Here is a 24,207-nt window from a genome sequence, read left to right as displayed (position 1 = left end):
ATAAGTAAAATATATGATATGTTAGAATATGATGACTATAGATTATTGATTAATAAGTCATTGATGACATGATTCAGCTACTAACTATCAGGGAGCCTCAATTTCTTCTTTGGCAAAATAAGGGTTTAGTCTAAATGATCTGTAGGGTGACTTCCAAATCTAGTTTCCAGTGATTCCCTCAATCTTCCTGCATGATTAGCAATTTCAAAATAACTGCTGAAAGGTCCACTCTAGAATAAAATACAGCCCTTATACTTTAGGTGTTTCATTAGAGGCATCTCTATTCTTGAGTATTGGTTATTTTATGTATTTCCCTATTAATCAAAACAACTTTGACTTGGTAGAGTTTCTGTAAGATTATAATTTCCCATGAAGAATATTTCTAATTGATTGTGAGCTCATGAAGAGAAATACGGAAGTTAAAGTAATTTAAAAAATTGGGTATAACCAGAACTGACAGAACAATTTTCACAAGGGATTAACAAAGAAAGAAATGTGGGTAGCTGTTGGATTTTTGAGCCAAGTTGTAAACATATACAATAGTTACTGTTGACATGAAAATACATAATCAAGAATAGTGACTTCATAAATTCTGAGTTCGTAGATTTTGCATAAAGCTTATAGAACAGTGCTTGAAGTCTGGTCTCCATGATCACCTGTCTGGGTTAGGATGCTGGATTCACCACTTATCAATACCAAGCCACCTGTGCCTGTTTCCTTATCTGTCATGTGGGTATATTCACTTCATGGGAACTAGATGGGGAAACGGTGGAAACAGTGTCGGACTTTATTTTTTTGGGCTCCAAAATCACTGCAGATGGTGACTGCAGCCATGAAACTGAAAGATGCTTACTCCATGGAAGAAAAGTTACGACCAACCTAGATAGTATATTCAAAAGCAGAGACGTTACTTTGCCGACTAAGGTCCGTCTAGCCAAGGCTATGGTTTTTCAAGTGGTCATGTATGGATGTGGGAGTTGGACTGTGAAGAAAGCTGAGCGCCGAAGAATTGATGCTTTTGAACTGTGGTGTTGGAGAAGACTCTTGAGAGTCCCTTGGACTGCAAGGAGATCCAACCAGTCCATTTTGAAGGAGGTCAGCCCTGGGATTTCTTTGCAAGGACTGATGCTGAAGCTGAAACTCCAGTACTTTGGCCACCTCATGGGAAGAGTTGACTCATTGGAAAAGACTCTGATGCTGGGAGGGATTGGGGGCAGGAGGAGAAGGGGACGACAGAGGATGAGATGGCTGGATGGCATCACGGACTCGATGGACGTGAGTCTGAGTGAACTCTGGGAGTTGGTGATGGACAGGGAGGCCTGGCGTGCTGCGATTCATGGGGTCGCAAAGAGTCAGACATGACTGAGCGACTGAACTGAACTGAAGATGGTTTTGAGGATTAAATAATATGATGCATAAAGAACACTAAGAAAAATATCTGAGCCATGGTAAGGACACAGCAAACATTAGCATTAGAATAATTTTCAACAAATGGGCTCCAGATGGTAAAGACTCTTCCTGCAATGCAGGAGACGCAGGTTCAATCCATGGGTTGGGAAGATCCCCTGGAGAAGTTAATGGCTACTCACTCCAGTATTCCAGAATTCCATGGACAGAGGAGCCCTGTGGGCTACAGTCCACGGGGTTGCAAAAAGTTGGACCCAATTGAGCAAGTGCACACACACAGAGACATTTTCAAAAAACTCTCAAACACTTGATGAATACTTTCCTTGTAGTTCAGACGGTAAATAATCTGCCTGCAATGGAGACTTGGAATCTGCCTGCCAATGCAGAAGGCAAGAGACTTGGGTTCGATCCCGGGGTCGGGAAGATCCTCTGGAGGAGGAAATGGCAACCCACTCCAGGATTCTTGCTTGGGAAATTCCACGGACAGAGGAGCGTGGCAGGGTACAGTCCATGGGGCTGCAAAGAGTCAAATACGACTGAGCAACTAACACTTTTCACTTGATGAATGTTTTAAACCCCCCCGACACTGCTTTGACAAATACAGCGTTTACAGTGTATTTTGTTCTAACTCAATTTTCTCAGTTATTTATAGTTATTTCTTGTTAAACAATGATATATTTCATATTATAAATGACTTTTTTTACATAATAAAAGCAAGAAAACTATATTTTATTGCTTTTACAAGAAATATAGTTTCTTGAAATATACAAGAAATATATCTTAAAAAACTATATGTTGTGCTTTTACAATATGAAAACAATGTTTTTCATCTTGTAAATAACATTTTTTTTTTTTTTTACAGAATAAAAGCAAGAATACTTCGCTAACAAAATGAAGATCCTGCTAATTATATTTGTTCCTCTCTTCTGGACTAAAACACTGTCATATCAGAGCCCAGGTACCAGTATATTTTATATTTATTGTTATTAGGAAAATAAATATTTTTATGTCTCAACAAATCTTTATTTTAATTAATAGAAACAAGGGATGTATTTCTTTACTGAAAAATTGAGGTAGACGGAATTTATTTGTAGTTGGTGATATACAATGTCAAGCGTACTTAAGCTTTCAAAGATGACAGAAAGCTGTGTGCAAAAGCCATGAATTATGCTACACTTGGCCAGAAAAACTTCATTATTCCCTGATTTTCTGAAGTCCTGATGTTCCATGTCTCTATGAATAGAGTCAGCCCATTTGTTTTGTAGGTCAGTTTGCAACTTGGCTTTAATAAAGGAAAGAAAAGGAAAAAAAGGAACCCCACAGAGGAAATTATATGTATATAATAATTAATATAAAACTTTCATATCCATATATATGTAGAATATGAAAGCTAGATTTTTTGTATTTATAAAAACATCACTCAAAGAAATATTTTTAACTCTGCACTGTGCTACCTTCAGATTTCCTGATATCAGGGTCACTTTTAAAGAAATATCTTGCTTAGTTAAACACTTATGAGCAGATCACTAATTGGGAGGGTGGAGGTGGCTGACAATTTCTGCTAGAGTCAGCACTGGTGGTTTTTCCCATTGTCCAGACTCTCTTTATGAGGTATGAATACACTTCCCCACCCCTAGTTGCTGTGAATATTGCCTACAACGTCTCACAGCAGTACCTCACTTTCTCAGGAGAATTGCCCTTGGCTTTCCCAGACCCACCTCACCCAGGAGGTTATGGCTGTAATCCTCCAATCCTTCTCTCCAATTCTTGGGGAAGGTCTGTAGCTGATAACTGACTCCTGTTAGTCGCTAGATTGTGTCCGACTTTTTTGTGACCCCACAGACCACAGCCAGCCAGGCTCCTCTGTTCATTCAGTATTTTCCCAGGTGAAAATCCTGGAGTTGGCTGCCATTTCTTTCTCCAAGGGATCTTCCCAACCCAGGGAATGAACCTGTTTCCTGGATTGACAAGCAAATTGTTTACCACTAAGCAGGGGATGAAATTGTGTTTCCTACTTTGGCAGGTGGATTCTTTACCACTAAGCCATCCCTCTTGAGCCAAAGAGGGATGCTCTGGTGTGAGGAATGTACTTAGTCTCCTCAAGTCAAGCCACACCCTGCTTCTCTTCCTCTGCCTCCCCTCAATCAAGCTCCCGTTTCCGATCTGCCTCTGTGATCTCCAGCGCAAGATGGCTGCTTCTTTGCTTGATACTGTTATAAAAGTTGCTTTTAATCCACAGGCCACTTGGCAACTTTCTGACATAACATTGTTTATTCTTTTAGTATAATATCAAGTTGTTTGGGGTTCCACAACCAAACAACGAAAAAAATGTCAGTTGGTTGCCTTGGCACAGAGTTGTGAAAGAAAAAATCTGTTGTTAACATTACAGAAGTCCTCTTGTTTGACACTTTAGCATAAACAAGTACAGTTTCCTCTGTTTGACCTCCAGAAGACACTTTCCTTGGGATTCTGAGTTACCCTTAACACTAGGACATAATCTCAAAGGAGATGTGGTTAAAATATCAAGGCTAAACCATCACCTTACTTGGGTTTGTCGTCATCTTATTTTGATAGGGCCAGGCCCTGAATATGCTGATGTGGTGTTTCTGGTGGACAGCTCCGACCACCTGGGAATTAAGTCCTTCCCGTTTGTGAAGGCCTTCATCAACAAGATGATCAGCAGCCTCCCCATAGAGGCTGATAAGTACCACGTGGGCCTGGCCCAATACAGCGATGGGCTCCACAGAGAGTTCCTGCTCAGCACCTTCAAGAGCAGGGGCCCCATGCTGAACCACCTCAAGAAGAACTACGGGTTCCTGGGGGGCTCCCTGCGGATTGGGAAGGCTCTCCAGGAGGTGCACAGGGCCTACTTCTCAAGCGGGAGGGACAGGAAACAGTTCCCCCCGATCCTGGTGGTCCTGGCTTCCGCCGAGTCTGAAGATGCTGTGGAAGAGGCTGCCGAAGCGCTCCGTAAAGATGGGGTGAGGATCGTCTTGGTGGGGATGCAGGGGGCATCTGAGAAGACCCTGAAGGCCATGGCCACGGGCCAGTTCCACTACAGCCTCCGGACGGTCAGGGACCTCAGCACGTTCTCCCAGAACATGACGCAGATTCTCAAGGATGCGGCTCAGTACAAAGATGGAGCAGCCCACTCTGATATAGAAGGTAAGGAGGCCCTTGGTTGAAGAGGTGTCCCACCCCCATGCAATCTGACCCAGAAAGCCATCTCCTATTATCTCTAAGGTGCCACCCACCAGAAATCTCTATTTCATGCAGAAATGTAGAAGACCTCCTTCTCATCAACTTTCATTCCTGATCTCCTAAAGCTAAAAGGAGACTACCACAGCTTCTCGTTTGAAAAATGCTCTATTTATGTCTTAGGGAAGTTCTCCATAAGACCTCCAAACAGAAGACCTTTGAGTACAAATAGTTTACTTAGGGGGTAATCCTAGAAAGCCTTAGCAGAGAGAGGGTGACGTGAGACAGGAAGCCACACACGCAGTGTTGATAAGCAGGTGGAACAGGTCAGCACACTCATGGAAGGCACCCAGTAAGTGTACTGCCCTGCTGGGGGGGTCCAGTCATTCCATCCGGAGTGAGGTAGAAAGAGTTTCTAGCAAATGGATTTTCCTGGCTGCCTCTGCACTCAGTTGGTAATGAGAGGCTATTCTGAGTAGGTGCTATCTAGTTCTAAGGCTCAAGGAAGCCACTTGGTGTGGTAAAAAGTGCCCTTACCACAGGTCAAAAAGACGCAGACAATGCCACTAGCTGGCTGTGAACTTGAGGAAGTGATGTCGTCTCTGTGAGCCTTGCATCAGCACCCTCATTTGTAAGATACAAAAGTTGGAATGATCTTGAAACTTTTTTCCTGCTCTCATTCACCAATTCCTTGGATATCACTATGGACTGATTTTGTAATCAGACCAGGCTATGCCTTAATAACAACCTACTCCAGTGTTCTTGCCTGGAGAATCCCAAGGACAGGGAAGCCTGGTGGGCTGCTGTCTATGGTGTCGCACAGAGTCGAACACAACTGAAGTGACTTAGCAGCACAGCAGCAGCGTGCCTCAATAAAAAGTAGACTTCCTGAATAAGAATTTTATTGATTTCTCTTGTAACATTGCAGGATTAGTGCTCAGGTAGACCAGTTGTTTTGCTTCTATTTAAAGAATTAGGCTTGTGATGGCTCTTTCATCTTCAAATATTACTTTCGAGGTGCCTTGGGAATTGGTATGCAGCTGGTGAAGGGGAAGAAGAGGGAAGGTCAACTATGGGATGAGTTTATGGGCTAAGCTTAGAAGAGGCACACATTCTGCTCACATTTCTTTAGTATGATCTTAGCCCCCTGGCAACACCTAATTGCAGGTAAGGCTGGGAACTGTGTCTAGTCCTGTGAGCAAGAAGAGGAAACGGGTTTGGGTAAGTATTGGGCAGGCTCTGTCACAGTTAGTGTTGCCTCTGAAGCACCAGGAAGTACTTTTACCTCCACTTTTCCCATCCTTCATTCCTCCTGCCTTGGGGGAAATAGCAAGTTCTCAGAGCATGTGTACTTCTCCTCCTAGAGAGAAAACCCTCCTGTGACCCTTCCCTGGTGGCTCAGACAGTAAAGATCCTCCTGCAATGCGGAAGACCCGGGTTCAATCCCTGGGTTGGGATGATCCCTTGGAGGAGGGTGTGGCAACCCTCTCTAGTATTCTTGCCTGGAGAATCCCCATGGACAGAGGAGCCTGCCAGGCTACCATCCATGGGGTCGCAAAGAGTCGGACATGACTGAGTGACTAAGCACATGAATGAAATGTGACCCTTCACCTTGGGAATCTTGGAGATCTTACAACCCTGTAGATAGCCTGAGGTCTCCATGACAGTAGGGCTTTACCACCTTCTTAGAAGGCTCTGGGTACTGACTGTGTTTCTCTCACTCCTCCTGATTTATTTCATAGCAGTATACGGTTCAACAAGGGTTGCTTGTCAGGACGCTATCCTTCCCTTTGAAAGTGAAAGTATTAGTCACTCAGTGATGTCTGACTCTTTGCAACCCCATGGACTGTAGTCCGCAGGCTCTTCTGTTCATGGAGTTCTCCAGGCAAGACTATTGGAGTGGATTGCCATTCCTTTCCTGACCCAGGGATTGAACCCAGGTCTTCCACATTGCAGGCAGATTCTTTACCATCTGAGCCACCAGGGAAGCCTAGAGGTTAAGAATAGGGTTTTGGAGTCTGCATTCAAAGCCTGGCTTGGCTGCTAAGGGCCTTGAGTAAGCTGCTTAACTTCTGAGCTCCAGTTTCCTTACCTATAAAGTGAGGATAATAGTGTTGGCCTTATGATATGAGTGATACGACTTGTATGGAGTTTGGCAAACAGTTTGTAATAGCTATTTGCAAATAAATGCTGAGCTGAGCAGGCCATGTTGAAAGTTTGTTTTAGCCATATAATTGCGGGGGCGGGGGGGGGGCAGTTCAGAGTACATTAGGAGGTTTATGAGAATTATAATTCCACAAATACTTCTGAGCTCCTACCAGGTACCAGGTACTGGAGAGATAGAGATAAATAAGATATGTCTTTTGGCTTCTAGAGCTCACTATTTTATGGGTAGTTTTTGGCAAGATTTGAGCTTATCTCTCAGCTGCACTTATCACAGTTATGGTTCCCCCATCTGTGCCTGGAGTGGGTATTTTCTGTGCATGTGATATACTCTCCCCTGCATTCCAGATTTATAGAGTCAACAGCTTACCTGGCATCTTCAATAGATCTCAAACTCAGCATGTCTGAAACAGAGCTCTTGACTCCTGCCTCTAACCTGTTCTTCCCCCTATCTCCCCTACCCTGGAAAAGGACACAACCAACATCCTCTCAGTTGTTCATGTCAAAAACCTAGGTGTTTTCAACACTTCCTTTTTGCTTCCCAACACATATCTATCTAATTTATCCTCAAGTCCACTCTATCTCTAATTCATGTATCAAAAGTACTCTTGTTATCTTTGCCCAAGAACCATTCTCTATTTCCTGTATTAGGGCAATTACTTTTAAGTAAATTTTAATAAGTTCATTGTCTCCCTTCAGGAACTAGAGTGATATTTAAAAGATGTAAATAAGGTCATGTGAGTCCCATATGATTGGACCTGGTTCCCTCTGACCTCATCAGTCATCGTTCCCCTCACTCATTGGCTCCGGCTACTCTGAGCGTCTTGCTTGTTTCTACTTCTTGCTTTTCTTTCTGCCAGAGTTATTCTTTTATTTTTCAAACAATGTGTAGCTGAATCTTTCTCTTTGCCTTTCTCAACCTAAATGTGATCCTTTCAGAGAGGCCTTCCCTAACTTATTTATGTCTCAGATAATTGAGTTCTTACCCCACATCGCCAACATAGGGCAGCTCATTTGAGACACCTGTTTTCTTCTCCTTGTTAGCATTTATTATGGTCTGAACTAATATAATCTATTTTTCTGTCTTCCCCATAGAGTAAGAACTCCCTGAGATCAGAGATATTTCCATGAACTCACACCTATATCTCAGCATTTGAAAGTGGCGGTGGTTCATACTGGTAATGGTGGATTTGGAGGTGGTGGTTGGTAGAGGTGTTGGTAGTCATGCTGGTGGTGACGCTGGTCGTGAAGATCATGGTGATGGGACGCGATAGGAAAATAAGACACATTGTTCAGATAGGGGAAGAGCATTTCAAGGTCTCTGAAATCAATGGCCAGTGTAAATTTTGCTCAGAATTTTTTTTTTTTCAGCAAAAAATTGCTAATTCTATTTATCATGACTCCCTCCATTTTCCCTAATGATGTCTGACAATCTATACAGCGGCTTTCTCACTCTGAGCCAGGGGTCTGTACTAACCTACCTGCTTTTTCTCTCTCCATAGTCCCCTTTCCCAGGGCCTGTAAGAAAGATTCGATTGCCGACCTCATGTTTCTTGTGGATGAGGCCGTTGGGACCACAGAGAATCTAAGGCTCCTGCAGAACTTCCTGAAGAACATCACCTCCTCCATGGATGTGCAAGACAACTGCCTGCGGCTTGGACTTATGAGTTACAGTGACAGAGTCGAGACGTTGTCTCTTCTGAGCTCGAGCACAACCCAGTCGGAATTTCAGCAGCAAATCCAGAAGCTTTCTCTGCGGGCTGGGAGATCCAGTGCTGGAGCTGCCATTGAGCGGCTGAGGAGGGAAGGCTTCTCAGCATCACATGGCAGCAGGCGGGCACAAGGAGTGCCCCAAATAGCAGTCCTGGTTACTGACAGGCCATCGGACGACAGCGTGCGTGAGGTGGCCCTCGACCTCCGGCTGCAGGATGTAACCGTGCTTGCCGTGGGTATTGAAGGGGCCAACAAGACCCAGTTGGAAGAAATAGTGTCTTACCCTCCCCAGCAGACCATCTCCATGCTGCGGTCCTATGCAGACTTGGATAATTACAGTAAGAAGTTCTTAAAAAAGCTCCAGAATGAAATATGGTCCCAAATCTCCACTCGTGCTGAACAAATGGAACTTGATAAAACTGGTATGTTTAAAAAAAAGACTTTTCATATTATAAAGGTAATAGGAGCAGTTGTCAAGGGTGGGAGCAGGGGCAGGCTCAAGGACTTACTGTAATTGGGTAAAGGAATTTTGGGGGTTATGAAAATATTCTAAAGCTAGATTTTGGTGATGATTTCACTTTATAAATTTTCAAACCTTATGACTTTCCTGCTGCTAAGTCACTTCAGTTGTGTCCGACTCTGTGCGACCCCATAGAGAGCAGCCCACCAGGCTCCCCTGTCCCTGGGATTCTCCAGGCAGGAACATTGGAGTAGGTTGCCATTTCCTTCTCCAGTGCATGAAAGTGAAAAGTGAAAGTGAAGTCGCTCAGTCGTGTCTGACTTTTAGCGACCCCCTGGACTGCAGCCTACTAGGCTCCTCCATCCATGGGATTTGCCAGGCAAGAGTACTGGAGTGGGGTGCCATTGCCTTCTCCAAACGTTATTAAATGATTGCAATGGATGTTTAAGCATGTAAGTCATACTGGGATAAAATATAAAAATTGTAATTATAAAATAATTTAATAGTGTTGATGAACATAAAGAAAAAAAATAGAATCTCTGTAGTCTTATCTTTCAGATAAAGCCATTCTCAACATTTCTCTTATCTTTTAGTCTCTTCTCTCTACACTCATGGACACACAAACACATGCACACACATTTTAAAAAAATGATGTAACATGGGTATCAGTGCTGTTGAAAAGAACTTTATGTAATGATGAAAATGTTCTTTGTTTTCACTGTTCAGTAAGGCAGCCACTAGCCAACTTTGGCTATTGAGCACTTGGAATGTGGCTAGTGGAACTGAAGAAATGAGTTTTAAGTTTAACTTAGCTTTAATTTATTTTTATTTTAACAACCACATGCTGGTGGCTGGCATATTGGAGAATGTAGGAACACACTGTTGGGTACTTGTATCATTTACAATTACTTCTGAGTGTTACTAGCAAAAGGAAAAAATATAGCAGTGATTTAGATACAATAAAACGATTTTCTGTTTCACAAATAAGTCCTTAAGGTAGGTATAAAGAGCTGGATGGTACACCAATGTCAGTGTCTAAGTTATTTTCTTGTTTGTGGTCTCTATTCCCAGTTTCATAATCCAAGATAACTGCTCCTGGCATTACATTCACATCCAGCAACTAGAACGATGAAAGAGAAGGAAAAGGCAGGGTTCCCCCTTCTTTTCTTCAATGATATTCCCGGGAATTACACATACCATCTTTGCTCACATCCCATTGGCCAGAACTTAGTCACATATCACTCTTCATTAATGTAATCTTTATTTGGGGCAGCCAAGTACCTCGGCAAATTACTAGGGCCTAAATTAGCTGAGAAGAGAGAACGGACGTTAGGGATAATCAGGATGATATGCCTTACTCCCTTTTATATCAGCCTTATACCGTGAACTTTTGTCCGCCTCTTTAAATATTCATTGACAATATTCTTTTTAGGTTGGGAGTAATAATATTCCATCCTCTGGGTATAACAGAATTTGTTTGATATATCCTAAATTGTTGGATATAGAGGTCGTTGCCAGTATTCTGCTCTTATGAAAATCTTAGCAGGGATCCTCATTATACTTATATCTTTGTCCACAGCTGAATCTGCTATAGCCTTACCAAGTTCTTTTCAAAGGTGCCAGGACATACAGACAAAACATACTTGATGTGACCTCGAGTTTATCTAGTTCTGAGCTCTCTGCTGTCTTCACACATTTCCCTGCAATAAAACGCTTTCCAACAATTAGACTCAAATTTGGCAGCACCCACCTGGAAAAGAGTCCTCCAATCGTATTAAAGGTTAAGTTTAAATTCACATTAGTCAGCTGAAAGTGTAAGGATCCAATCCTGGGCCAGCCCTGACTTTCCTCTTGCGTGTATACATTACACAGCAGCAGCAAAGAACCAGTGTCCCATTACCTCCTGCGTGATACAGAGAGGAGTCCTTCAGAGTGGCGGCTGCTTTGCTGTAGTAAAAAGTTTAAGGCATAAGGGGATGTGTAGTGCGGTTCCTCTCAGAGAGTTCGCAATTACATGACAAAAACTATTGTTGCCATTATAGAATTTCTAAATGGGAAGAAATGGGACCAAGGCTAGGACAAGGGCTAGCCTTATCTTCCATAAAGCCTCAGTAAGTGGCTTCATATTCATTCAGTGGCTCTCAAATATTGGTACCTGACTTAGGTTGGCTTCCTCAGATGTAGATGTCAGGTAAGGATTCACGTAAAATTGATGTATCAAAAATATACCCAGGAAAACTGGAGATTGGTAGGGAAGTGAGGATATGGGACCAGGAAGGGCAAGATGGTAAGCAAAGTCCCATGGAGGGCCAATTCCACCGAACCATTCTAGAGACAGTGTGGGTTAAACCTTAGAGTTGTCCTAGTCAGGGGGCAGTGTAACCAAAGAATTTATATTCCAGCACAGAGGAGGAAATGTTCATTTCCAGATGCTTCTGGCTCAAGTGAAAACCAAAAAGGATTTCAACAACCTGAGCAGCCAACCACCTCTAGATACTGGTGCTAGCTGTTTAAATGAACGTGCTGGGAACTGGTTACACAAAAATCCTGGTAAAGGATTTGAGGGGATATTGGTGGAGCACCCACAGTGTCTACTATAAATTTATCAGGGCTTCCTGAGGAGATATTGTTAGTAATTCAGTGGCCCAGTCCAATGACTCAGTGTCTGCAGGTAGGGCAGGCATTTTAGAAAGCTCTCCAACGAACTCACACTAGCAATATCTGAGAACCACTACCTCAGTGAATTTGCCATGGTCTGCAGTGAGACAGCTTTACCGTTTCAAAATGGTCAAACACAGACAACCAATCTCTACTGACTTAGTCACTGCTGTGGCCACCACCTCTGACGCTGTCTTCAATTTATTTAATGGAACGTCATTAAAGCAAGGAAAATCTCACATTAACCAAACCAGGAGACTGATGGATGAGAAAAGATTGATGATTATCTTTGTAATGAAACTATAGTGCCAGGGACCTGGACACCGGAGACCATATTCCTCTGAGAAATATAGTCTCTCCCTGTAGACATATATACAAGTGGGAAGCTAGGCTGTAAGCAAAAGATTGCTGGAGGATGTGGAATCAGAGCAAGGGAGTTAATTTTATGACTTAAATGTCTTATGGTATTTAGTCAGGGGAATGATTCTATTTTAAAGTCCAATATATAGATCCATATCTCTAGATAACTGTGCAGGTGAGACCTTGCCCCAGGGGACACATTTTTCTTCAACCCTGTCCAACTGAACTTTTTAGATGGATATATTCTGTAATTACACTGTCCCATGTAATAGCCACTGACCATATGGAGCTGTTAAGCACCTGAAATGTGGCTTTTGCAACTGAAGAGTTGAATTTTGAATTTTATTTAATTTTAAGCCGTTTAAGTTCACATGTTAATAGAAGCATGTGACTACTGGCTAGTGTATTGGACTGGCACAGCTCCAGAACGGGTTGGATGGGCACTGCCATGGTTACCCCCTGGGACTTGAATTTTTCTCTCCCTCATTACTGATCACCATTTTTCTTTATTAGATATATAAATCAATTCATTCTGGTCTCTATCAAGTGTTTCTGTCTGGGGATCACACTTGTCTTTTGCAGATAACTGCTTACCTTTTCCCTAGTACTTTATATGTCGATTTCATAGTTTAATTCTCAGAGTCAAACTTATTTTCAGTGTTTCTGATTTCTTAAGAGCCAACTCCCCATAGCCTAAAGTAGTGTCAACAGCTATAAGTTACCAACAAGCTATCAAGAAAGAAAATATTTCTGAAAAGACTAAATTGTCTTGTATTTTAGAGACCTTTTCACATACTCAACCAGGTAATTGTACACTTAACCTAAAATTTAAAGGTATATTTTTTTCTTCTACCCAATTTAAAAAATGGCTAAGTAGAGTAGGGAAGAGACTATTAGGAAAGTTAAAGCACTGTTTGACAGAGCATCTGCTCAACAAAGGAAAAATATTGAGAGTGCTTTGATTTACAACTTCCTGTTGAAATCTTGTGATGTACCAGGCCTGAACTGGGCAGAAGCAGAAAACAAGGCAAAGTCTCTGCCCTCATGGAGCTGACATTCTGTGTCAGGAAACAGGCTGTGCTCAGGAACGAATGAATAATAAAGTAATTTCAGGAAGTAATGGGCATCATAAAACCAGTAGGCAGGGTAACAGGGTTGATGGTGATTGATGTGCTTTAGCTGGAGGGGAAGAGAAGGACTTCTAAAGAACCGATGTTTGAGTTGACGTATCCATGAGATGAGAAGGGGCCAGCCTGTGAAGATTCGGGGGGAAGAATATTTCAGGAAAGAGGGCAGGCACAAACTGCAAGAGGAAGCCCAGTGTTGTTGAAACACAGTGAGGAAGATAAAGAATTGCTAGTCCTCTTATGGCTCGGCTGGCAAAGAATCCCCCTGCAGTGCAGGAAACCAGGGTTCGATCCCTGGGTTGGGAAGATCCCCTGGAGAAGGGAAAGGCTACCTGCTCCAGTATTCTGACCTAGAGAATTCCAAGGACTGTATAGTCCATGGAGTTGCAAAGAGTCAGATACAACTGAGCTACTTTCACTCACTCACTCAGAAATAGGATGAGAAAGAAAAGGAGGAAATATTAGTGTTATTTTTCATTTTAAAATTCTAACTACAGTGATAAATCATTTAAGTAGAAGAGTAATATGGTCTGGTTCTAGTTTTAAATACATTATTCTATTTGCTCCAGGTGGAAGAGGTTATTGGGGAAGTAAGAACAGAAAGTCGTCTGAATCTATTTCTCAAATGAATGATAAGGCATAAACTACAAATGCAGGCAGGTGTCAATATCAGAAAATCAATCTTAACTAAAAGCCTGGAGGTTTGGGAATCTGGTTCTTAGTCTTTAATTCACTGACTGCATGACCTCAGTGACCGGGCCTCACTCAGTTTCAATTTCCTCACAAGGTTGTGGTAAGTTTCACAGGAGAAAATGGGTCTGGACGTGCTCAGTGAAATGTCCAGGCCTCAACTGAAGTGTCCTCATTCTTCAGAAGCTGTTACCGAATGCAGACTCACTCTGCTCTTGATACACAACAGGCTGGTAAATCTGAGATGTGAGGTGTTAAGGCAAAGAATAACAACTTTATTTGGAAAGCCAGCAGACTGAGAAGATGGCAGACTAATGTCTCAAAATAATCATCTGACGGGGCCTGGATGCCATGTTCTTTTATAGTACACAAAAGGGGAGGAGGGGAGGAGGTAAAGTAAAAAGATCATAAGTTTTGCAAGCATCTCCTGCAAAGGCCAGACTCAGGGAGGAGGGGGGTGTGTGTTACTTTCTTCTTTTTTCAGCCATTCACATGTGGACAGAGTCAGAAATGTTTCCCTGAACAAAGGCACTTTAGCGTACCATTCAGGCAGGGTGGCAGAGTTCCCTAAGCAGGCCGTTATGTATAGACAGTACCCTTTTAGTGAACAGAAGCAAGTAAAGTAAAAGAAACAGATCCAACATGCAGTCAGATTTTGTTCTGTCCTGTAACAGCTTCACAGCCTCAGGCTCCTCTCCAAATCGTCCTGCGAAGTTCTCTCCAGGTTCTCTCCAGAGAATTAACAGAGAATGTACTTTCTGTTTTCAATTTTTCTGCAGGCTGTCTGGACACAAAAGAGGCTGATCTCTATTTCCTCATCGATGGCTCAAGCAGCATTCAGAAAAAACACTTTGAGCAAATCAAGGAATTCATGTTGGCGGTGATAAGGATGTTTAGCATTGGTCCAGACAAAGTTCGAGTCGGAGCTGTGCAGTATTCCCATAAGAAGAAAGTGGAATTTGATATCAATGACTACCTTAATGATATGAAATTAAGAAAGGCTGTTTTTAACATCAGGCAACTTAAGGGCAGCACTCTAACTGGGGCAGCCCTGGATTTCATGCTGCCACTGATGAGGAAGGGAAGGAAGCAGAGGACGAATGAGGCACCCTGCCACCTCATTGTCTTGACCGATGGGATGTCTGGAGATGCTGTCCTGGAACCCGCTGAGAGACTAAGGGCTGAAAATATCACCATCCATGCGATTGGTATCGGGAAGGCTAACAGAACACAGCTGCAACAAATTGCTCGGGAAGAGGAAAGGGTTAGCTTTGGGCAGAACTTTGATTCTTTAAAAAGCATCAAGAATGAAGTTGTTCACAGTATCTGCACTGAGAAAGGTAAGCAAAACAAAAAGGCTTTCTTATCTGTACTTTCTTAGTTGTTTCAGGGGCACTGATAGGCCAAGTAGCGGAGTGATGTGACCATTTGTCTGGCTCACGTTTTGCTGAAGAGGTTCAGCCCCTGACTCTAAGCCAATTGCCAAGGTAGGAGAATCCCTCTGTAGACAGCTGCCCCGAGGTCATCTTGGAAGCTGTTATGTGAGAAGGCTGCTAAGGACGCTGCTGCCTTCACCAAGCCCACTGCCATGGAGCTGAAAAAAAAGTGAGAAAGTGAAAGTGTTAGTTGCTCAGTCTTGTCCAACTCTTTTCCACCCAATGGACTGTAGCCCGCCAGGCTCCTCTGTCCGTGGAATTCTCCGAGCAAGAATACTGGAGTGGATTGCCAGGCCCTTCTTCAGGGGATCTCCCTGACCCGGGGACTGAACCCAAGTGTTCTGCATTGCATGCAGATTCTTTTACCCTGAGTTACCAGGAAGCCCTATATTTGTGTGTGTGTGTGTGTGTGTGTGTGTGTGACACACACTAATGGAGGCAGATGAGAACAGTGGAAAGAAAACGGGCTCTGGTTTTCAGTGGGTTAGGATTCAACTCATTTCATTACTTGAGACTTGTAGTTGCTCATCTATAAAATTAGAACAGCACCTCCAGAGTATCCTTACAGTAAATACCGACTGTTATTTCTTTATTATGAAAGTGTACCTAGTATATATGTAACCCCTGTTTATTTATAATGCAAACACATACTTGCATTTTTGTTCTGACTAAAAATTAAGTAACAGAAGTTAGGAAGAACAATGTGAAAATTCCTGCCGTGGACCTTGAATGGGTTACTTACCGTCTACTTGGCTTGGTCCCGTATGTGCAGGCTTATTATGAAGCTTAAGGAAATAATGCATGTGGTGCATTTAGAGGAGGGCTTAGCCTATGGTGAGTGCTACATAAAATGTGATTATTGTAAAAGTTGGTCAAGGTGTTCATCGGTCTGGAAAAGAAAAGGATTCTCACTTTACTTGAACTTACAAAGGTGAAACTGTGCTGGAATTTTCTTTGAGTCACTGAAATCCAAAGAAAAATAAGCCAGCAAGTAAGTGACATTGGCAGTAAAATCCTAAACCATAACTTTATTGATCTTTCTCGTCCTGTAATGGGCAGGAGTAAAGCTGGGTCTTCAGGATGTCTGAGAAACAGTATGAACACAAGTTCCTTTATGTTTTCTGGAGGTGATGCCAAGGAAAGTAAAAAGACTTCAGGAAAAATAAAATAGATTGCATTTTAGGTCTTTTCAAAGGCAGGGGCCAATCCAAGGAGGGACAGGATATTTCTTATTTGTCAAGTAGTTACAGTCCGTGTGCCCAAACCCTGGCATACCTGAAGGAGGAGACGAACTGTGGACAAGGAAATGAGCCGCAGGATGGTGAACAGAGAGGCAGAAAAACCAAGACGCCGAAGCTGGGGGGCCTAGAGAAAAAACGGATTCCTCTCAGAGAAGACGTGGATGGAATGAGGCACGGGGTATCTATTCACGGGCAGGTTAAGAGGCTCTAGCAAAACGGCCCCATTCCACACAACACAGAATATGGTTTTTCTCTTGTGTAGTTGTCCGGGGTGAGCAGTCCAGGTCTAGCAAAGAGGCAGGTCCATTTGCAACACATAGTAACTATCTGTAGGTCAAAGATGGAGCTCCACACCCCATCTTCCCTTTGTGGAAAGGGAGATAGGACCAGGGGCATCTCATCAGGCTCAATTGTTTTATTGTTCAGACCCAGAAGGGGTTAAATCACTCCTCCTCATAGCTACTAAGAAATCCACAGTCCCAGGGCCACATCTAGCTTCAAGGAAGCCTGGGAAATGTAGTCTTTACCTGGGTAGCCATCTTCCTGGTTGAAATTCTTTTATTGACATAGAGGAGTGGGAGATGAGGAGGTTCAATGCAGTTCAGATGCTCAGTCGTGTCCAATTCTTTGTGACCCCATGGACTGTAGCACGCCAGGCCTCCCTGTCCATCACCAACTCCTGGAGTTTACCCAAACTCAAGTCCATGGAGTCAGTGATGCCATCCAACCATCTCATCCTGTGTCATCCCCTTCTCCTCCTGCCTTCAATCTTTCCCAGCATCAGAGTCTTTCCCAGTGAGTCAGTTCTTCACATCAGGTGGCCAAAATATTGGAGCTTCAGCATCAGTCCTTCCAATGAATATTCAGGACTGATTTCCTTTAGGATGGACGGGTTGGATCTCCTTGCAGTCCAACAGACTCTCAAGAGTCTTTTCCAGCACCACAGTTCAGAAGCATCAATTCTTCGGCCAACAAAGTTCCATCTAGTCAAAGCTATGGGTTTTTGATGAGGAGGTAGACCCTGTGGATAGTGAGTGCATGTAGAAATCTCCCCCTTTGACATGTTATTTGTGGAAGAGAGCATTCCACACTTCCCAGCACTGGGCATTTGCCTAGGCCCTCAAACGTCTTTGGCAACTTCCCTGTTCACAACTTTCAAAATGGCCCCAGGGCAGCGTCGATCTCATGGTTTTAATCCCCCTACTGGGGCTTACGTTGTTGTTTTCCTGGTTGTTTAGTCTCTATGTCATGTCCAACTCTTTTGCAACCCCACGGACTGTAGCCTGCCAGGCTCCTTTTGTCCATGGGATTTTCCAGGCCAGAATACTGGAGTAGGTTGCCATTTCTTTCTCCACAGGATCTTCCTGCTTCAGGGATTGAACCTATATCTCCTTCATTGGTGGTTGGGTTTGTTAGCTCTGAGGCACCAAGGAAGTTCCGGTGGACCTCATATAAATTATTAAAAAATAGTAAACATTTGGAAATTTGCTGTATGTCTCAGGGAACTAAAACAGGGGGTCTGTATCAACCTAGAGGAGTGGGATAGGGAGGGAGATGGGAGGGAGTTTCAAGAGGGAGGAGATATATGTACACCTATGGCTGATTCATGTTGAGCTTTGACAGAAAACAACCAAATTCTATACAGCAATTATCCTTCAATTGAAAGTAAATAAATTTTTTAAAAAAGAAAAGAAAGTAAAAAAAATAGTTGGCATTTTTTAGTTCTTCTATGGTGCATGATAACTGGTCATATACAAAAAGTATGGGATAGATTCTGTGAGGACTGAGGAAGGGGCTGGTAAGAGAATGGCAGTGATAACTAAAGAAGGGGTTAAGACTAAGGAGATACACGCTAAAGACAACATGCTTACAATTTATGCTATATATATATTATATATATGTACTATGGTGCATATGTGTGTATACATATGTAAATATACATATGTACACACACATGGCTTCCCAGGTGGCTCAATGGTAAAGAATCTGTCTTCAATGCAAGAGATGCCAGAGATGTGGGTTCCATCTCGGGGTCGGGAAGATGCCCTGGAGGAGGGCATGGCAAGCCATTCCAGGATTCCTGCCTGGAGAATCCCATGGACTGAGAAGCCTGTCAGGCTACAGTCCACAAGGTCTCAAAGAGTCAGACAGGACTGAAGCAACTGAGCATGCATGCGTGTGCACACACACACACACACACATGAATTAATAGCACTTTTTCATGGCTTATAGAAACTGATCTGTGTTTGTATATATGTACAGATATGTATGAGGTGGAAGTGCAAGGGTTAGTCACTCAGTCGTGTCTGACTCTTTCTGACCCCATGGACTGTAGCCCACCAGGCTCCTCTGTCCATGGGATTCTCCAGGCAGGAATACTTGAGTAGATAGCTATTCCCTTCTCCAGGGGATCTTCCAGACTCAGGAATCAAGTCTGGGTCTCCCACACTACAGGCAGATTCTTTATCATCTGAGCCACCATATATATGCATATATATGCCCACTTCCAGTCCATATCAACACATTTTATGTATTAATAAAGTAATAGTCCCTGTTGAAATGGATATGTGCTTACTAATGTACTTATTATCTCTAGTAAAAACTTTTCACCCCAATTTCTAATATTGATATTTTTAATTGCTTTAAATTATCCCAGAAAAAAATGCTATATAAAGGTTACTTAGAATTTTGGGCTTCAAGAATACACATTAAACCCTGAAATATTAGTCATATTAGTGCCAAAAATTGATTACTTTTCTCTGACTTTCTTTGTTGATCACCACAGCATCCTTAACACATGGCCTGATGCTCGCCATTTCATACACGTCAAGAATTATGAATTATGAGAGTGGGAAATCCAGCTGCAGAGGCTGCAGCCCCACTCGCCAGCAGTTGAGCCGCCCCTGACCTCGGGGAGCGGAAGGCCGCTCTCGTCCAGCCATCCGCGTCCTTCGGCTCCCCCTCCCCTTTTATTTAAAAAAAAAAGAATTATGAATTATGAATAAGTGTATAAAGAGTGCATGCATAAGTGAGGGAATGAATATATACTTTAGAAATTGCATTTCTTCTTTGAAAAGTTTTAGATAATCTTCAATGAATTTCTGATTTAGGGTTTTAGTCAGCAGACTACTACAAAAGAAGCAGATAAAATTTTCAAATGCAGTGGTAGTTGCTTGAGTTAATTGTTGCTATTTACTGATTAAAGTATTTATTTCTGCTTTACTGTCTCTTACATATTCTGATAACCATGCCAAGCTGGTATATTTCTGGCCTTTTTGATTACATGCAGGATGTGAAAGCATGAAGGCTGACATCATGTTTCTGGTGGACAGTTCTGGCAGTATAGGACCTGAAAATTTTGAGAAAATGAAAACTTTCATGAAAAACCTGTTAGATAAGATTCAGATTGGTGGAGACAGAAGCCGAGTTGGTGTAGTCCAATTCAGTGATTATAGTAAGGAAGAATTCCAGCTTGACAAATACTTTACACAAAAAGAAATTTCTGATGCAATAGACAGCATGACCCCCATCAGTCAGAGAACTTTGACTGGAAGCGCGTTAACCTTTGTGGATCCATACTTCACCGAGTCCAAGGGGGGCCGCCCAGTGGTGAAAAAGTTTCTCATCCTTATCACTGATGGAGAAGCCCAGGATGATGTGAGAGATCCCGCAAAAGCTCTTCGGGACAAAGGTGTGGTCATCTTCTCCGTGGGGGTGTACGGGGCCAACAGGACGCAGCTGGAGGAGATCAGTGGGGATGGCAGCCTGATCTTCCACGTCGAGAACTTCGATGATCTAAAGGCAATAGAGAGTAAACTCATCTTCCGCGTGTGTGCTCTTCATGGTAAGTGACCCTCTTATCCTTCAGGATGCAAGCTGTTGGCTTTATAGTGGGGTGGACAGACACTTGGACTCCAGGCTTGGCCTCTAACTGGATTTTGGTGTTAAGTGTTGGACTTATCTATGCTACGTTAAAAGCCATGAACTCAGGGCTGTATACTTGCGTGAAATACCCAGGGATATTCCAGAATAACAGTTTTGTCTGCTAATTTAGCAACATATAGTCTGATTTTGATGACTTCAAATAGATATACCAAGAGAATACTGGAGTGGGTTACCATGTCCTTCTCTAGGGGATCTTCCCAACCCAGGAATTGAACTTGCAGCTCCTGCCACTTGTCCTGCACTGCAGGCAGGTTCTTTACTGCTGAGCTACCAGGAAGCCACATATACCAAGGAGGTCTCAGAATTTTACATTAAATTTCCAGCTTTGTAATACCTGTATACCTAGATTTTCCAGTCAGTTTTTAATCCCAAATGATTCTCCCACATTGTTTCTTGGCTACCTATAACCACTGTTAAGTATGTACACGTAAGAATGTGTAATTAGAAATATACAGCCATCGTCCTCTCAGTTAAATTAAGTCTAGTATCCAAAGCAGAACTCTGCACCTTCTTTGTATTTTAAAGATACAGTGTATATTTTTATCCCTCACATTAGTCTTCTTACCCTCTCTCAGCTAAGGAGTTTCCATTTGCCTGTTCATATACCTATCCTTTTGGAAAATTTTAATTTGTTATTTTCCTTAAAGTGATCGCTTGGAGTCATCACTTTTCTCTGACAAACTATAGTGCTTTTCAAATTGGATTAAGCAACCTTAAGTTTGAGCCCATCAATTTTAATGACTTGTGTCAGAACTTGCTGTAAATTCCCATGTAAGGCTAACACCACCAGTACTTTTAAATCTATCACGTGCTGTTGTTATCTGTGTTTTGGCTACAACTAATAGAACAAACAAAAACATTAGTCAGTTTGTTGTGTGTTGTCCCTATGGCAATAGAAACCTCCTTTGGACTTTGTTATTCAGGATTTTGTGTGTGAAAATTTCAGAAGGTTAACAAGTAAGATCTCTTAGTGTAAACTGAGCGTTAGGCAATGGCCTTACGATTTCTCTTGGAAAGGCTTAACTGGAATTTTTCTTCTTCCTCCATGAATGGCAGTAATTCCCAAACTCTTGGGATTGTGGAGACATTCTAAGAAGGGCTCACAGTAAGGCCATAGCCCCACCTTTGAAATCCAAAGGGGTCTTTCTGGCCTCTCTTCGCTGAGAAATGTCATGTTTGTGGAGGCCCTGTCTATAGCATAAGGTAGAATTTTAGCTGACTTGTACGTTCAGTTTATAAATTTATCAGGTAAATATATAAATGTGTATCAAGTCAACTTATAAATATGTATTGAGTTATGACTCATTGCCAAATCATGGCGAGTCATTCTTCCTACATGGCCTGGGCTCATCTGCGATGGATGATCCTTGAAAACTTGGAGATCTCACTGCCAGAAATAAGGATTGGAGGTAAGGTTGGCAGGTAGAGGGTGAACCACTGGGAAGCATGTGCTTAAGCTACTCAGGGAAGGAAAAGTGTAGAAATAAGCCCATACTTTGGAGGCCCACCCAGAGTGGGTGCTGGGCTTCTAAGGAGGAGGAGGGCTTGGGGCTAGGGTGTGGTGACAAGTGCCTTAGCTCTTCCCCTGTGTGGGATTTTCTGGGCTCCAGCTTGGGAAAGTCAGAGGAAGGGCCACAAATGAACGTGAAGAGACATGGAGCACAGGGGAAAATTTATCTACCGGAAGCTGAGGCAACAGCTGGAGCCGGAAGGGGCGAGACAGAAGCTCCAAGGTTGTACACTAAGCCCCCGAGCCCTTCAAAAATGCAGGCCAGTCCGGCAAGAACCGGTCGTGGCTCACCACTGTACTACTTGACTCACCTCCTGACGTTCCCTTCCAGGTGAAAGCCTGCTTGGCAAACGTTGCTGTAAACGACCTGCAGAGGTTTAGCAGAACAGAGTAGGGAGGTGTGAGAAGCGCTGATCTGATCATGGAGTTAGGAGCGCTCCTCTCTGATCATCATAGATGGGAGCGCCAGTGTTCTTAGAATCGTGATGTGGGCAAGGGGAACATCTCTGAGCCTGCAGTTTCTTTTCTCTTTAAAATGGCGTCAGCCATTCCTAAGAGCGGTGAGGTGTCTGGCACGTGAGAGGTACAAGGCACACATAACTGATTTCCCTTCTAGGCGTCTGTGCAGAACGCAGTTCAAAAGTCTGTCACGCCTGCTCTCTTCTGCTTGCAGATTGTAAACGGATTCAGCAGTTAGATGTCGTGTTCGTGCTGGACCACTCAGGCAGCATCAACGCCGAGGACCAAGAAAACATGATCAACCTCACCATCCATTTGGTGAAGAAATCAGACGTGGGCCTGGACCGCGTTCGGTTTGGAGCGCTCCGATACTCAGATGACCCCGAGGTTCTTTTCTACCTCAACAAGTACTCGAGTGGACCAGCCATCATCGAGCATCTGAGGCGGCGCAGGGATACGGCGGGAAGGACCTACACCGCCAAGGCTCTGGAGCGAGCGAACGACCTGTTCACAGAGGAACGCGGCAGCCGCATCGAGCAGAACGTGAGGCAGGTGCTGATCGTTATCACAGATGGGGTGTCTCACGACAGAAATCAGCTCGCTGAGGCGGCCTCAAAATTAAGAAACAAAGGCGTCATCGTTTACGCAGTGGGCGTAGGCGCGGCTGACCAAGTGGAACTGGAGACCATGGCAGGGGATAAAAACTACACCATCCACGTCAGTGGTTTTGACAAACTGAAAGATATTTACCTGCCTCTGCAAGACAGTATGTGTAACAACTCGCAAGAGGGTGAGTTGTGCTTTTAAAGTTGGTGCAGCAATACAAGTTTATGCAAAAACAAAACTAAGTGATTACGTTTGGCTTCCCGTCGTCCAGATGGCATGGGCTGAACGTTCCTCTCCTCAGGCTGCCGGGTTTCTCATCTCTGAGAGAAATGCATTCTTGATTCAGCAAGATCTAAAGGTCCTTCGCTGCTGTGCTGGAGACGCTGTAGGAGGAGTCTGCAGAAGCGGTCCTTGCTGTCAGGCCTCTCCTTTCCCTTCCCTTCGCTCTTCCTAGCGCCCTGTTCAGCCGTCCTCATCTCGTGGCTGCCTGTGCTGCGCATTTGCTTGATGGCCTCCGTGCACCTACTCTGTATCAGGTTCAGGCCAAACTCCAGTGGAAAGTTTCATGCTTTAAACAGATAGACTTTTGTTTTCGAAGTTCCAGGACCCTCTAAGTGGGATCGTCAGCACCCTGTAGGACCGCTGGAAGTCCAACCAGGGCTGCGAGCTTTTCTGAATCAAGGCCAGGAGTGGGATTGAATGGGATAACAGAGACCAGTTTCCAGCAACCAGGAGGGAAGGGGTCAGAGCTGAATCAGGAGATACCCCTGGGGTAGGGCAAGCTGGAGGCATCATGTCTGAGTGAGCAAGGGGTGAGATTTGCCACCTGACCTAAAAGCAGCGGAGATCAACCCGCCCTCTAGGAGCGTCACTGTGCCTCCTTGGAAGCCTGGAATCCTTCCCAGGTAGTGGCCTGGTCCTCCCCACATGGCAAACACATCAACCAACCAGCTAGCTTCCTTTCTTCTTTCTGTTTCCCTCCCTTTTTCCAACTTCCTTCTTTTTTCCCTTTCCACCTCCCTTCCTTCCTCTCAAGCTACTTCCTACCCAAGTAGCTTGAAACCTACTTCTGTTTCCAACACAAGTCGTGATTTGTCCACTGACATTAACCCACTCCCTTCTCTGTGAAATCATCCAACTCCAAACAAAACCTCCCCCCAAATCTTGTGTCAGACCAGCATTTGCTGGGCTGAGTAAAACTACGTCTGATCTCCACAACCCCACTTTACTTAAG

The 24,207-nt window shown here is 43.5% G+C and overlaps 1 protein-coding gene across 1 annotated transcript in view; it reads left to right on the top strand.

Moving 5' to 3' along the window:
• The first annotated feature begins 2,298 nt into the window (after positions 1 to 2,298).
• Positions 2,299 to 24,207, top strand: part of COL6A5 (collagen type VI alpha 5 chain) — a 139,944-nt gene continuing 118,035 nt past the window's right edge. The window contains exons 1-6 of the mRNA XM_068988804.1: positions 2,299 to 2,365; positions 3,982 to 4,572; positions 8,271 to 8,903; positions 14,556 to 15,116; positions 19,743 to 20,297; positions 22,582 to 23,157. Of these exons, the coding sequence (XP_068844905.1) occupies positions 2,299 to 2,365; positions 3,982 to 4,572; positions 8,271 to 8,903; positions 14,556 to 15,116; positions 19,743 to 20,297; positions 22,582 to 23,157 (2,983 nt within the window). The remainder of the gene's footprint in view (positions 2,366 to 3,981; positions 4,573 to 8,270; positions 8,904 to 14,555; positions 15,117 to 19,742; positions 20,298 to 22,581; positions 23,158 to 24,207) is intronic.

The sequence above is a fragment of the Capricornis sumatraensis genome, chromosome 1 (genome assembly GCF_032405125.1).
Source record: "Capricornis sumatraensis isolate serow.1 chromosome 1, serow.2, whole genome shotgun sequence".
Taxonomy (NCBI): domain Eukaryota; kingdom Metazoa; phylum Chordata; class Mammalia; order Artiodactyla; family Bovidae; genus Capricornis; species Capricornis sumatraensis.
The sequence above is the reverse complement of the archived record's forward strand: the minus strand, read 5'-3'. Positions and strand labels throughout refer to the sequence as shown.